At 38.4% G+C, this 13498-nt stretch overlaps 1 protein-coding gene across 1 annotated transcript; it reads left to right on the forward strand.

Moving 5' to 3' along the window:
* Positions 1 to 3297: 3297 nt before the first annotated feature.
* On the forward strand, positions 3298 to 12960 carry LOC132975549 (cytochrome P450 3A30-like). Its single transcript, XM_061040181.1, has 13 exons — positions 3298 to 3450; positions 3535 to 3628; positions 3873 to 3925; positions 5063 to 5162; positions 5577 to 5690; positions 5807 to 5892; positions 6798 to 6940; positions 7050 to 7174; positions 9403 to 9487; positions 9894 to 10054; positions 10144 to 10370; positions 11259 to 11421; positions 11508 to 12960. The coding sequence occupies exons 1-13, from the start codon at positions 3380 to 3382 to the stop codon at positions 11580 to 11582; spliced, it is 1497 nt and encodes a 498-aa protein (XP_060896164.1). The 5' UTR covers positions 3298 to 3379; the 3' UTR covers positions 11583 to 12960.
* Positions 12961 to 13498: the final 538 nt, after the last annotated feature.

The raw sequence follows: 13498 nt of genomic DNA on the forward strand, positions 1-13498 counted from the left end.
CCAATAACGACAGAGCGGATCGGCAGACCAATCAGAGCAGACTTGGCCCACGTGGGGTCTAACAGTGGGGGCTCAACAGAGCGTAGCTGACGGACTCAGAGCGTAGAGGGAGCAAGGAGGAGCAGTACATGAAAACAGACACTTTTTTCGGACTTTAGCTATTGTGAACGTACAAAAGTAGGTATATAGATTAAATATATGAACCCCAAAAAGGGCATAATATGGGCTCTTTAAGGATTAGGGAGCCCAGATACTGCTGAAGAAGCAGGGCAGACTGGCAACCAGATAACTCTTTAGAAGGAATAGATCAGTAGCCGGTTATTGCACTTGATGAGTCGTAGATGTGCCTATCTACGACATGATGGACGGTCACCGATGTTAATGGTATCAGACCCTGACATTCTAAAAACTGTGTTGGTGAAGGAGTGCTACTCAACTTTTACCAACCGCAGGGTGAGAAAATTCTCTTTTTGTACAATTTGTAAACCAGAGGATATGAATCATAATCAGTTAGTCAGTGTTGTTTTTGGTATCTATCAAATTACATAACTCTGGATAATCCCATGAAGCACTCTGCAGAGTAGGGAACACTGACAAACCACAGGACCTTGATGCAAGGATGGCCTAATGTGGAAAATCACCTCCCACTTAATTTCTGAAAGTGAATAAACTGGCAGCGGTTTATAGGCTATACAAGTTTAGATCTGCATTGATATCCTGTTGTTTGTACATATTTGAGGTTGGGGATTGCATCACTCAAATCTGGCGAAAGGTAAGTGATTTTCAAAGTAGTTGACCAGTGCAGGCACATGTTTAATAAAGCCACTGATTAGTTTTACTTCTCGATTACGTGCGTTCTCAGTGAAGAATGACAGTTTTTTCCCATTGCCTCACATCATGAGTGGCTCCTTTAAACAGTGTTAAAAGAGATACATTGGGATAATGGTTAATTCTAAAATGTAACAAAATAGAAAGCCAGGACTCCACTTTTGTAAAAGTATTCAAGTTTTGAACATTCTTTCAAAAATCACTTACCTTTCGTTCTTATTTGGAAACTTAATGCTAAACATTTTTTTTTATTTCACTCTGAATTTAAGTGTTCACATTTTGGTATATTCTCCTATTGAACACCTTTACTCTGTAATCACAATAAAACACATTTGTTCTATAAATGTTGTGGAAAACTTAGTATTATAAGTTGTTTAGATCTTATTTGAAATAAGATATTAAGAACTTTTGTGTATGATGTTTATTTTCTGTCACACACTTGTTTAAACATGAATCTCTCTGGATCTCTCAGTGGTGACTTCATGATCTTTAGAGCCTCTCTGTTTGTGTGTGTGTTTGCAGGTTCAGTAAAGACAGCGGTGAGGAAGTGAACCCATATGCATTCATGCTGGTTGGGCTCGGTCCTCGTAATTGTGTCGGGATGCGTTACGCCATCCTCACTCTGAAGTTGGTTCTTGTCCGTCTCCTGCAGAGTTACTCTTTGGAAACATGCAAAGACACCATGGTAAGAGTTTATTCACATGTGCATTCAGACTGTCATTTAAAGTTGTCTCTCTGATAAAACTGACTTTTCTTCCTTTAGATTCCTTTTGAGTTTGACTGGAAGTTTCAGCCATCAAAGCCAATAAAGCTCAGTTTTGTTCCCAGACAACAGTAGTTCAAGACAGAGCATCTCCAAACATACCAATACTTCTGAATTCCTGTCAAACTCAAAACACAGTATGGATGTTTTATTTTCTTTGTTTACAATCAAATTAAGATTAAGATTTACTTTTATTGATCCCTGCAAGGGGAAATTTCAGTTTTTACACTCTGTAAGTCATGCAACACACACACAGGCTGAAATATACACACACATGCACAAACAGGATCCTATGGACATGCACTAATAGAGAGATGTCAGAGTGACGGAGCTGCCCACAGCGGGGCGCTCCTGGGCTGGTGGTGGGGAGGGGGTTTGGTGCCCTCCCTCCTGTTTCCAACCCAAGTCCCTACAGACTGAGCTACTGCCGCCCCCAAAATATTACAATGTTACAATGTTACAATTCACTTAGCAGACGCTTTTATCCAAAGCGACGTACATCAAAGAGTAAGTACTAATCCATTCATACACCGCCACCGAAGCAGCGGGAGCAATCATTAAATGTCTTGCCCAAGGACATATTGGACATGTTGCTCAATGATCGAACCCTCAACCTTCCGGTTGAGAGATGACGACTCTACTAACTGAGCCACAGCTGCCAAATGTTACTTTCTTATTCTAATGTTGTTTCTTTTGATAATACAGTAGGTCTGTATGATTTTCCTTAAAGCAGTTAGTGATAAACCTTGAGTGTCTTTTATGATAAATGAAAGTTGATGGATCCATGACAACGCACAATACCTGTGTAAGAAAATAGCATACCGGACTCCTTCAAGATTCAGTCATAATAAATCTGACATTTGCAAGAAAATGTACAATAAACGGATACAAACACTGGATTTGTTTGAACACATCTTGAATTTACTTTGCTTTTCTTCCTTGGTTTTGAATTTTCTAGCATTGTGACAGGCGATATATCTTGAATTTGAAATAAGCATTATAACTTGAATAACCCAATATACTGTCAACTGTAACCAACCCCAGTGATGATTGTCACTCTATCGTTGATGTGCATTTGTCTCCCTCTAGTGGCTGACCTGTTTCCTTTGAAAATAGTCTCAACTGAATTAAGTCTCTAGCATAACTGATTAATATATATATTTAACAATAAAGACAAAGAATAGGAGTCGAGGGTTTTTATACTTTTCTTAATGAACTTTACAACAGCATATAAATCAGCTCCACTCCTCTGAAGACTCTGTGAAGTACTCATGTGTTACTGGAGACCATAAAAAAGCCTAGAGGAGGATAAGTAGGGGTAGCAGTATGCTGAATAAGTATTCAATAAGTTGTTCACATGGGAGACTGTTCTTCGTCAGGTGTGTTCATGTGCTCTTATTGTAGAAAAATATAGACACCGAAAAAAAAAGATTTCTTATAGGCTACTGTGGTGCTCAAAGAGTCTCTTTTTGTTGGTGTTCAAATTTTGCTCCAGAGTTGATGCTGCATGAATAGGCTGCATAGCCAAAATCTAAATCTAAAATGATGTAACGATCTTGTAAACGTTTGCAATACAAAAGTATGTCTAGAGTTCAAGTTGGGTCCTCGGTATTTGAAGTTTCACCCAGTTAGATAATTTGTATTACATAACAATTTCCTGTAGTCTGTGAGCCCCTCCCACTGAAGGGCATATCAGGTTGCTTGTTTTTCGTCGTATTTCCTCAGTTTTTATGTAGCCTACTTTGTGTGTCCAGTTCTCCCTCTACTCGGCTGACACTGAAAGGAAAAATGTTTCTCTTTACTTTGTTTTCAGCAACCACTTGGACTTTGCTGGCACTGTGTTTTACCCTACTAATACTGTGAGTAATAACTGTCCAATTGTGTGATTTTGTTTCCACTGACGGTTGTTTATTGTAACATTTGAAAATATTTTTATGATACAGGTATGGCATTTGGCCATTTAGGATTTTCAAAAAAATGGGAGTACGCGGACCAACGCCAATGCCTTTTATTGGAACAATATATAACATAGGAAAGGTAGGAAGACACACCATTTACAAGATCTTAGACACTGATAAGCTATTTAAGTATTTAAGTAATGTGAAAAGAATGAGGGTGTTTTAAATGAACTTATTTTGAGTTAAATTCATGGCAATGAAACACAATCCAACATTGTTGTTGACATGCCTGATACTATGTGTTTGTTTAGTTAAACTGTAGACTATCTGTTTGACGATTGAACCTCTAAACATTTAAATACATTTCATGAAATTTCTTGCAGAGTTTGATTGCCTTTGACCGTGAGTGCCAAGCCAAATACGGTGATGTGTGGGGGTGAGTTTTAACTTAATATGTAATGTTAACATAAATGTATTTATGTACCTCAAAAGTGCACTTCTTTAACTTGGATAGTTACTGTACATTCACAGGAGGACGTTCTGGAATTTGAAGAATTTACAGGCTAGATTGTTAAAACAAGCTTTTGCAAAAAAAAACATTTCTTTAAGTATTGAAGTTTTATTTTTTACTAGGTGGGCTTTTTGGGATATGTATGAAATAACAAAAATTGATATTACTTCAAAAGCAAGGTTCAGGCGAAGGGCACGTGTTAAAGAAATTGAATACATACTTTTGAAATAATGCTCAGGAAACCTGTTGCACAAGGGCACTGTGGTCTTGTGCTGGTGGAGTCAGGCTGGGCAGTTGTGGAGGGGCTGAGGACTTGCTGGCCAGAAGCACTGGAGAATCAGGGAATCACAGGGTTAGATCACTGGCAAAGCACTAGGAAAACTAGAGATACTTGCTTAAGGGTTAGGGAGCCCAGATACTGCTGAAGAAGCAGGGCAGACTGTCAACCAGATAACTCTTTAGAAGGAGTAGATCAGCAGCCGGTTATTGCACCTGATGAGTCGCAGCTGTGCCTATCGAGCAGCTCAATCTCTGCAGCAAAACATGAAGCACAGAAAAAATTCCCACCCAAATCAGAAACACCCCTGAATTAACACAGAACACTAATTAATGAGACCCACACTAGCAATTAAACCAACAAAAAAGAGTCACAACCATGACAATTGACAAGAACTATACAAATATGATCAAATTACTTTTTAAAATCATGACTTGTGTTTGTCGCTGATAGCTAGCTCTTAGGTTGCGCCCTATTTACAGGGGCTATAAACTTCAATTAGGGCGGCCAGGGTCAAAGTCCAACCTCTGGCTAATTTCTGTCTTTTCATTCCCCACTCTCTCTCTTCTGATTTTCAACTCCATAAACAGTTCTATCCAAATAGAGGCAAAAGTCCCCAAAAAATCTTTTAAAAAATGATGACATTTTTAGTTAACTCTACTGCCTCAAGGTATAATTTTATAATTTAGGTTTAGGTTGTTCAGATTTAATTCTGTATTTGAGCTCACCTGGATGTTTAAAAAAATATGCTTGCTTAATCACAGTTTTTGTATTTTTAAATACAGCTTGTATGAGGGACGGTCACCGATGTTAATGGTATCAGACCCTGAGATTATAAAAACTGTGTTAGTGAAGGAGTGCTACTCAACTTTTACCAACCGCAGGGTAAGAAACCTCTCTTTTGGTACATGTTGTAACCAAAGTATTTCATATTAATAAGTCAGTGTTGATAACAAGTCAGTGTTGTTTTTGGTATAAATTACATAACTGAATAAACCCATGAAGCCTTCTGCAGTGTAGGCAATACTGACAAAACACAGGGCCCATGATGCATGTATAGCAAATGTGGAAAAATACCTCTCACTGTCAACATGTAGGAAATAAGGTTTCAGTGAACCTGTTATCTCTTGTGAACTGATGTTCAAATTGTATTTTAAAACTAGCTGTAAGATCAAATGAAGTTCAGTTCATGCAGTGTTTGATTATTCAGCACTGAGCAGACAATTTCAGGTCTAAAAAAGAGAAATGATGCAGAAAAATGGAAGCATTTAGTGAATTAAACTCCAATCATTTTCACAGGAAAATCCAGTGGCAGGAGCTTTAAAGGATGCAGTATTTTCAGTCAAAGACGAAAGGTGGAAAAGAATTCGGAGCTCTTTATCACCATGCTTCACCAGTGGAAGACTGAAACAGGTTAGTCTCATATCTAACCACTTCTGCTATCTCTGTTTTATGACCTAGTCCCATGTCTATGACTCATTGATATGTTAAGTTCATTGTCAGTATTACACAACTCTTCTGTTTCAAAGGTTTTTCCCATCGTTGCTCGTTATGCAGACCGACTTGTTGAAAAACTTGGACAAAACAATTTGGATGAGCCAGTCGACATCAAACAGTATGTTAATCATTATTTATTATGTCATGTTAATTTGTGTTTGGACATGGATGTAACATGGAAATCAATGTCACACTTTACAGCATGTATAGTCAAAGCTAATTTGCAATTCCCCTCTCTATTAAAGGTTTTAAAATGTATTAAGCTCAACCATCAATACACATGAGGCTGTAAAAAAGACAAACTACACATTGACTGTAGATTAACAACACAAATACACACTTAGCAGACTGTACAATAGAAGATAAAACCTATAATATCACTCACAGAAAAGACACTAGTGTCCATTTGTGATCATTTGAGGAAAACACAAGATATTCAAATGGCCTTTCAGTAAGAGATTTAACACAGGCATCAGTTTGAGCAGGGTGCAAATGGAGCGCAGAGCAAGCAGTTGACCAGGCTGTCAGTCAGCTACAGCATCCGGAGATAGTAGGGTGTTTGCAGCAGGGCAAGGCAGGGCTTGTGGGGACCAACACCCTCCTTTCAATTTCAGACTGGAATCTCTCTTTGAGGCTAGCATGTTTTACTTCAAAAAAAGGCTCAAAATACAGACTATTGTTCTTGTTTTAACTCATTATTTTTATTGAGGACTGAACCCTTGAATGACAAGAAATTGACAAAGTGTTTGTTAAATATTGAGTCATAGACTTGAGTTCTCCATGTTGCTATTTCCAATTACCAAAACAACAACTGTGTTGAAACTGACAGTCTAGTTCTTCCAGATACATTTAGTATATGACAGTATCATCAGCATACTACATAACCTGAAATTCTGAAATTGTGGCTTATGTATTACATACCAGTTTAACATTACGGTGTTTCTCAGAGAGACATTGAACGTGGTAGCATTTAATCCAGGATATGTCCTAAAAGAACACTCTCTCTCTATTTTTCTTTTCTAGCTTCATGGCACCTTACAGTTTGGACGTTATTACCAGTGTGTCTTTCGGTGTTGAGGCAGACTCCATAAACAATCCAGATGACCCACTTGTTGTTCATCTCAAAAAGATTATAAACTTTAATTTTTGGCCAATAGTTCTATCAAGTATGTACTTCTTCAACTTTTTTGGAGGCAGAGAAGATTTGAATTTTTTCAGCATCTTGGCACCACTATCATGCAAAGTTTGGTTAATAACCCTGTGGTCTTTTTTCAGTGGTATTTCCCTTTGCTGGCCGTCTGTTGAAACTCCTAGATATTGAAATGATGCCCAGACCCAGTGTTGATTATTTCTACAACATCATCAAGAAATTGAAAGACCAGCATCAGCTTGAAAAATCAGTAAGACATATGTAATGTGTTAACAAAATTGCGGGGAATTATAGGAATTGCTTGACATTTTTGGAAATATTTTGGAAAATGTTCTTGTTAAAATTGGGCTTCTTAACATTGGACTTAACTGTGCTTGCTTTACTCAATGTGCCTTTGCACCTCTGTGGATGTCCAGGTGTGACTGTCTTTAGCCAACCGCATTGGGATTGTAAATGACAATTCAAAATCACTAACTTCCTGTTGCCAGAGGATGTCGCTGTGACTTTAAGAAAATTCCAATGACAGATGTGATCAGGGCAGTCTTGACAAGCACATAAGATTTAGTGTTGACATGATTATGTCCAGTCAAGTTATTAACTATTAAAATGTTCATGGTGAGGCATAATACACAAATGCCCTTAGAGTAACAGATTTTTCTGGTCTAAAGGGATGAGCTTAGGCAAATACACTGCCCACTCGCTTTGCGGAGGTCAATGTGAAGCAATGTAGTCTTGTATGAAATAAATTTCATATTTACTGATTCAATAGGCTGAAATGGGGAACCACAGAGAGCATCAAGCACTAAAATCAAATCCCATTTGGGGACGATAGATTTCACCACTCTTTAAGAAATGCATGGCAAGTGGGTGTGCGCCTGGCGTCACACCATTGACGCCAACATGACAGGCAGATATAGCTGCAAAATAGACTTTAATCGTGGAAAAAGACAGACGTTTATCAAGCAATTTTTGAAGGAAAGCCAAAATGTTCACAATTGATAACTGAAATTGGAGTCAATTACGGTCTATTGACGGCTCCATAGGTGGAGGGTTAACCAGCCTTTTCAGCTTCATCTAAATCCTGATATTGTCCATAGCTGGGCACTGTGACGCGGGTAGACAGCAGTTTGCTCTATGTTGAGGTTAACTCCGAGACAAAATCTGGGAAAATGGTCAGGCTGTTTCTGACCGTTGTTGGTTTGGACAGGAGGAAAAATCCTGAGAACCGTGACGATTTCTGAGCATCATCATCATCATCATGGTTAGCGGCTAGCGCTCTCCCTGAGGACAGGGAGGAATGGAAGACTTCTACCTCGCTTTAGCTTTCATGATCATCCCAAAACACATGGTGACAGTGGGCAGTTTAGCTAATTCAGAGCAAGAAGTAGCCAAAGAAGAGACAGAGCTAACTAGCCTTAGCTTGTTAGCCCTACTTGGTAGAGGTGTTCTTAGCGAGGTGAAGAGCGTAAGAGCTGAGGGATGACTGTGATGGCGGTTGTATTGATGTGCAGGCGGAGCCTCACATACGTCATCACAGATCATCTGCCTTAAAAGCGTGGTTACAGGTGTCTTCAGTAGGCCACACCGGGCATGATATCCCATACTATATATGTGTTGTACCGAATGAATCAACTGGAAGGGAACTGTAACTGTGTATTGCCATATACATTTGTTGAGCCTGGGACTCATGTAAAGTTTGTGTTGAGTTGGAGCGATTAATGTCCACCACGGCACCACATTTTACCTTTGTAAAGAAGCCGGAGAACTTAACTTCAGTCAGGTCTCTTGTACTTGTGCATCAAATTTGAGCTTGATTAGATGGCTTACCCAAAATGAGTTTATCCAAGTGTGACCCCTGAAAATGTATTTGTCAAAATTTATTTTCAGGGGTCACACACAGATTTATTCAAAATTATGAATTACCCATAAACTCATAAACCCATAAAATATAACCTTTTTCACCACTTCTGTTCTGATGGGTGTGCAAAGTTTGGTGATTTTAGCGAGTGTTAAACAAAAAAAAAAGACTGATAGATCGATTGATAGATAGAGCCCTAATAAGCATATTTCCAGAAATCTCATATTGTCATTAAAACCAGCTTTTGTGGAAAAAGGTGCAACTTGAAAAGATAAATGCTAAAAAAACATGTCTGTTCATTCATATTTTAATTACATAATAATACATTTCCCATTTAGTGTTAGTTTCTTTTTTTTTTATATATTTATTTTTGGGCTTTCCGTGCCTTTATTATAGAGATAAATGTAGGACAGTGGTTAGGGTCGGAAATCAGGGAAAGAGAGTGGGAAATGACGTGCGGGAAAGGAGCCACGGGTTGGTTTTGAACCTGGGCTGCCAGCTTGGAGGACAGCAGCCTCCATACATGGAGCACGTGCACTAACCACTGAGCCACCAGCGCCCCATAGATTGTTTTCTTTGTCATTTTTATTTAATGTTGAACGTTTTCTGTGCTGTTCTAGCTCCGAGCAGACTTCCTGCAGGTGATGATTCAAAACGAGATACCAGATTCAGAGACAAAGAATGAACAAGAGCAGCCAAGTAAAGGTATTCCTACCTTATCTCAATTTCTATGAATCATGAAAGTCACTTAAGCAAAACTGTCAAAAGCTCTCAGTTTTGGTAGCTTTTCTCTGTTTTATTTAAGTTTGAATAAATATATCTGTTCTGTGTATTTGACATTCTGATTTGAAACACCCTTCAACTAATTCAATCTTGTTTTTCTATTCCATTTTGTAGATCAAAAACTAGTTTTGTGTTAGATCAAGTTTGAAATCATGATATTTAATCCTCGTGTCTGCAACGACTTTCAGCCTCAAAAACCACAACCTGATACATCTGTCCTTTATATATTTAACCTTAAGAGCAAATGCACTGTTTGGGTTTGGAGGGACATTAAATAGTTTTCTAGCTGTTGATGTTTGCTAACATTTTGCTGTATTTTGTTTTATAGGTTTGACTGAAACTGAGATACTTACCCAGGCTTTCACCTTCATCTTTGGTAGCTATGATACCACCAGTAACACTCTCAGTTACATCCTTTACAACCTGGCCATCAACCCTGATGCCATGCAGACCTTGCAGGAAGAAATTGATACCAACTTACCAAAAGATGTAACGTCATGGTCATATGATTCATAACCAATTTTGAATTGGCTCACAAAATGTTTGAATTGATGGCTCCTTATCCTTTTCACATCCAGGCTCCCATATCTTACGAGGATCTGACCAATCTAGAGTACCTGGACCATGTTATTAATGAGTCAATGCGATTGATTCCTACTGCACCACGGCTTGAGAGGATGTGTAAAACACCTGTCCAGGTCCACGGCCTCAACATCCCTGAAGGAACCATTATTGGGATTCCTGTGAACATTGTACACATGGACCCACGATTTTGGAGTTCACCTGAGAAGTTCAGACCAGAGAGGTAAGTGTATGATAAGCGGAGACACCCAGAGGGAGGACGCCAGATGCCTACCAAAAAAATATTAAGAGTTTAAACTCTCTTTTGTTTAAACAAAAGTTGCACATTTACCCATTATTGTAAACATTTATACAAAAGTAGTTAATTGTCAAGTAAACCATGTCATTAAGTGTGAGTGTAACTACCTAATATGTAAAAAAAAACTTTAAATGTTTTTGTTGCACCTATTTTGTTGCTGCCAAGTTTGCACATGACAGCAACAATATGTCTGCTGCTCTTTAAAGATGAACACACCTGTGTGACTATGAATTCCACTCAGTGCTTCAGTCTATACATGATAATCACTTTTAGTCTGCCTCTAGCTTTTCTTACAATAAATCACCAGGCCTATTTAAAATAAAGTCATGGTTTATAGGCTGTTGTATTCTTTTGTGTTACCAGAGTTTGGATAGGCATGCATGGCTCTGCGCTACGTTATATGCACCTTCCAGGCTTCCACATTGAGGAGTCTCTTTTGTAATCTCAAGAAATAAAAAGACTACAAATTTAATGATCCATAACAAGCATTTGGACCCATGGAAACACACAAAATTATAAACTTGATATCTACAGCTGCATCAAATTTCACAGTTAGGTCCACTCAATTGTTGTTTGCACTGCAACTGGTTATTGCAGCTGCAGAAAATATGCCTAAATATTTTCGGTGTCATCAGGCCACTCTTTAGTGCTTTTCTTGCTGATGGCTTTGGGCCTGACTTTAAATACCATATCTAATAGTGTGTATATGTTTTTTTTTTTTTTTTTGTCACACACTTTTAAACATAAATCTCTCTACTCTCTCAGTGGTTTCTCCAAGATCTTTAGAGCCTCTCTGTTTGTGTTTGGGTACAGGTTTAGTAAAGACAGTGGTGAGGAAGTGAACCCATATGCATTCATGCCGTTTGGGCTCGGTCCTCGTAATTGCGTCGGGATGCGTTACGCCATCCTCACTGTGAAGTTGGTTCTCGTCCGTCTCCTGCAGAGTTACTCTTTGGAAACATGCAAAGACACCATGGTAAGAGTTTATTCACATATGCACTCAGATTGTCATTTGACGATGTCTCTTTATCTCTCTTATATAACTGACTTTTCTTCCTTTAGATTCCTTTGGAGTTCAACTGGAAGTTTCAGCCATTAAAGCCAGTAAAGCTCAGTTTTGTCCCCAGACAACAGTAGTTCAAGACAGAGCATTTCCAAACATAACAATATTTGAATTGGTTCTACTCTTACTTAACAGATTGGAAATGTTTTATGTCTATTGATGAGCATGCTTCCCCTCACTCCACAGTGAACTGTGGAGTCCCCCAAGGGTCAATATTGGGACCAATTTTATTCTCCCTCTACATGCTCCCTCTTGCTACATTATACAAATACACAACATTCAGTTTCACTGCTACGCTGATGACACACAGCTGTATTTCCCAATTGATCAAAGGGCTTCTCCAAACCTCACAGACCTCAGAAATTGTTTTACAGACATTAAAAAATGGATGTCAGCAAATGTTCTCAGCAAAAGCTGACAAAACTGAAATTTCAATAATTGGCACTGATAAGTTGCACCCAGATGTCCTCTCCTCCCTTGGTCCTCTATCTGTTAATGTGAAGAAAACCTGGGTTTGACCTTTGATAGCAATCTATCCTTCGAGAAACATACAAAACAAGTTGTCCCGTCATGCTATTACCGCCTCAGGAATATTGCTAAGATAAGATCAATGCTATCTTTTAACGAAACACAAACAATCATTCATCTCTTCACGATTAGTTTATTGTAATGGTCTTTTAACAGGTATAAACCAAAAATTAATCAGTCGTCTCCAAATGTGCAAAATTCAGCTGCGAGACTTTTAATAAAAACGAAGAAGACAGAACATATTACTCCTGTTTTAATGACCTTACACTGGCTGCCCATTTCTTTTAGGATTGATTTTAATGTTTTATTTCTTACTTTTAAAGCACGGTCTGGCCCCGGAATATATTTTTGATCTGCTGTCCCCTTACCAGCCAGTGCGCAGCCTAAGATCCTCAGGCAGGAACCTCCTAACTGTTCACACTTCAAACTTAAAAACCAAAGGAGACAGAGCATTTGTAGCTCGGGCTCATTGGTTGTGGAAAGACCTGCCTGAGGATTTCAGACGAGCTACATCAGTATCTTCTTTTAAAACACTTTAAAAAAAACATTTTTATCGTAAGGCCTACTTATAATACTTGTTTCATCCATGATTTCCATCCATTTGTTTTACTGTTAACTTTAGTCAAACTTTGTCTCGTTGTTTCTCTCTTCTCTGTTAATTGGATGATTGCTGCGTTGTTGTTCTATTTTTCATGCTTTTTAATAGGATTTTATTGTTCTGTATTTGACTGTTGGGATTCTTATATTCTGTAAAGCACTGCAGTGGTAGATAAACCTTGAGTGTCTTTTGTAATAAATGAAAGTTGATGGATCCATGACAACACACAATACCTGTGTAAGAAAATAGCCTACCGGACTCCTTCAAGATTCAGTCATAAATTTGCCATTTGCAAGAAAACTTACAATAAATGGATACAAACACTGGATTTGTTTGAGCACATCTTGAATTTAGCTTGCCTTTCTTCCTTGGTTTTGAATTTTCTAGCATTGTGACAGGCAATATATCTTGAATTTGAATGAAGCATTATATCTTGACCTTGCTTTTCTTCCTTTTCTAGCAATGTGACAGACGATATATCTTGTATTTTCCTTGTGTTTCAATCTTGTGTTGACAAATGAAGCAGTAGAAATTTCAGAATTCAATATACTGTCAACTGTAACTGACCCGTGATGATTGATCATTGATGTGTATTTGTCTCCCTCTAGTGGCTGACTTGTTTCCTCTGAAAATAGTCTCTACAGAATGAAGTCTCAGACTAGTGTAGTGGTTGTATACTCTCTTGCGTTGTGTGATGAATCAGGCAAACGCTTTCACTTTTGGCACCAGCACGCCATTTAATCTAATAACAACAGAAGCATATACGGTCTCTCACAGCCACTCTTCTAGTAATAAGCTCTAACATTGCACTGGGCGCTCATGTTACAAAGGGCATCAGTCCCAGTGGATACTCATACATACATT

Source organism: Labrus mixtus, chromosome 6 (genome assembly GCF_963584025.1).
Source record: "Labrus mixtus chromosome 6, fLabMix1.1, whole genome shotgun sequence".
Lineage (NCBI taxonomy): Eukaryota > Metazoa > Chordata > Actinopteri > Labriformes > Labridae > Labrus > Labrus mixtus.

What these genes read in the sequence shown, in the direction of transcription:
- LOC132975549 (XM_061040181.1), top strand. Translation starts at nt 3,380, where the DNA reads ATGTTTCTCTTTACTTTGTTTTCAGCAACCACTTGGACTTTGCTGGCA. An exon ending in CCAGTGGAAGACTGAAACAG is followed by an intron (nt 5,691 to 5,806) that starts GTTAGTCTCATA and finishes TCTGTTTCAAAG; the next exon opens with GTTTTTCCCATCGTTGCTCG. An exon ending in GAGAAGTTCAGACCAGAGAG is followed by an intron (nt 10,371 to 11,258) that starts GTAAGTGTATGA and finishes GTTTGGGTACAG; the next exon opens with GTTTAGTAAAGACAGTGGTG.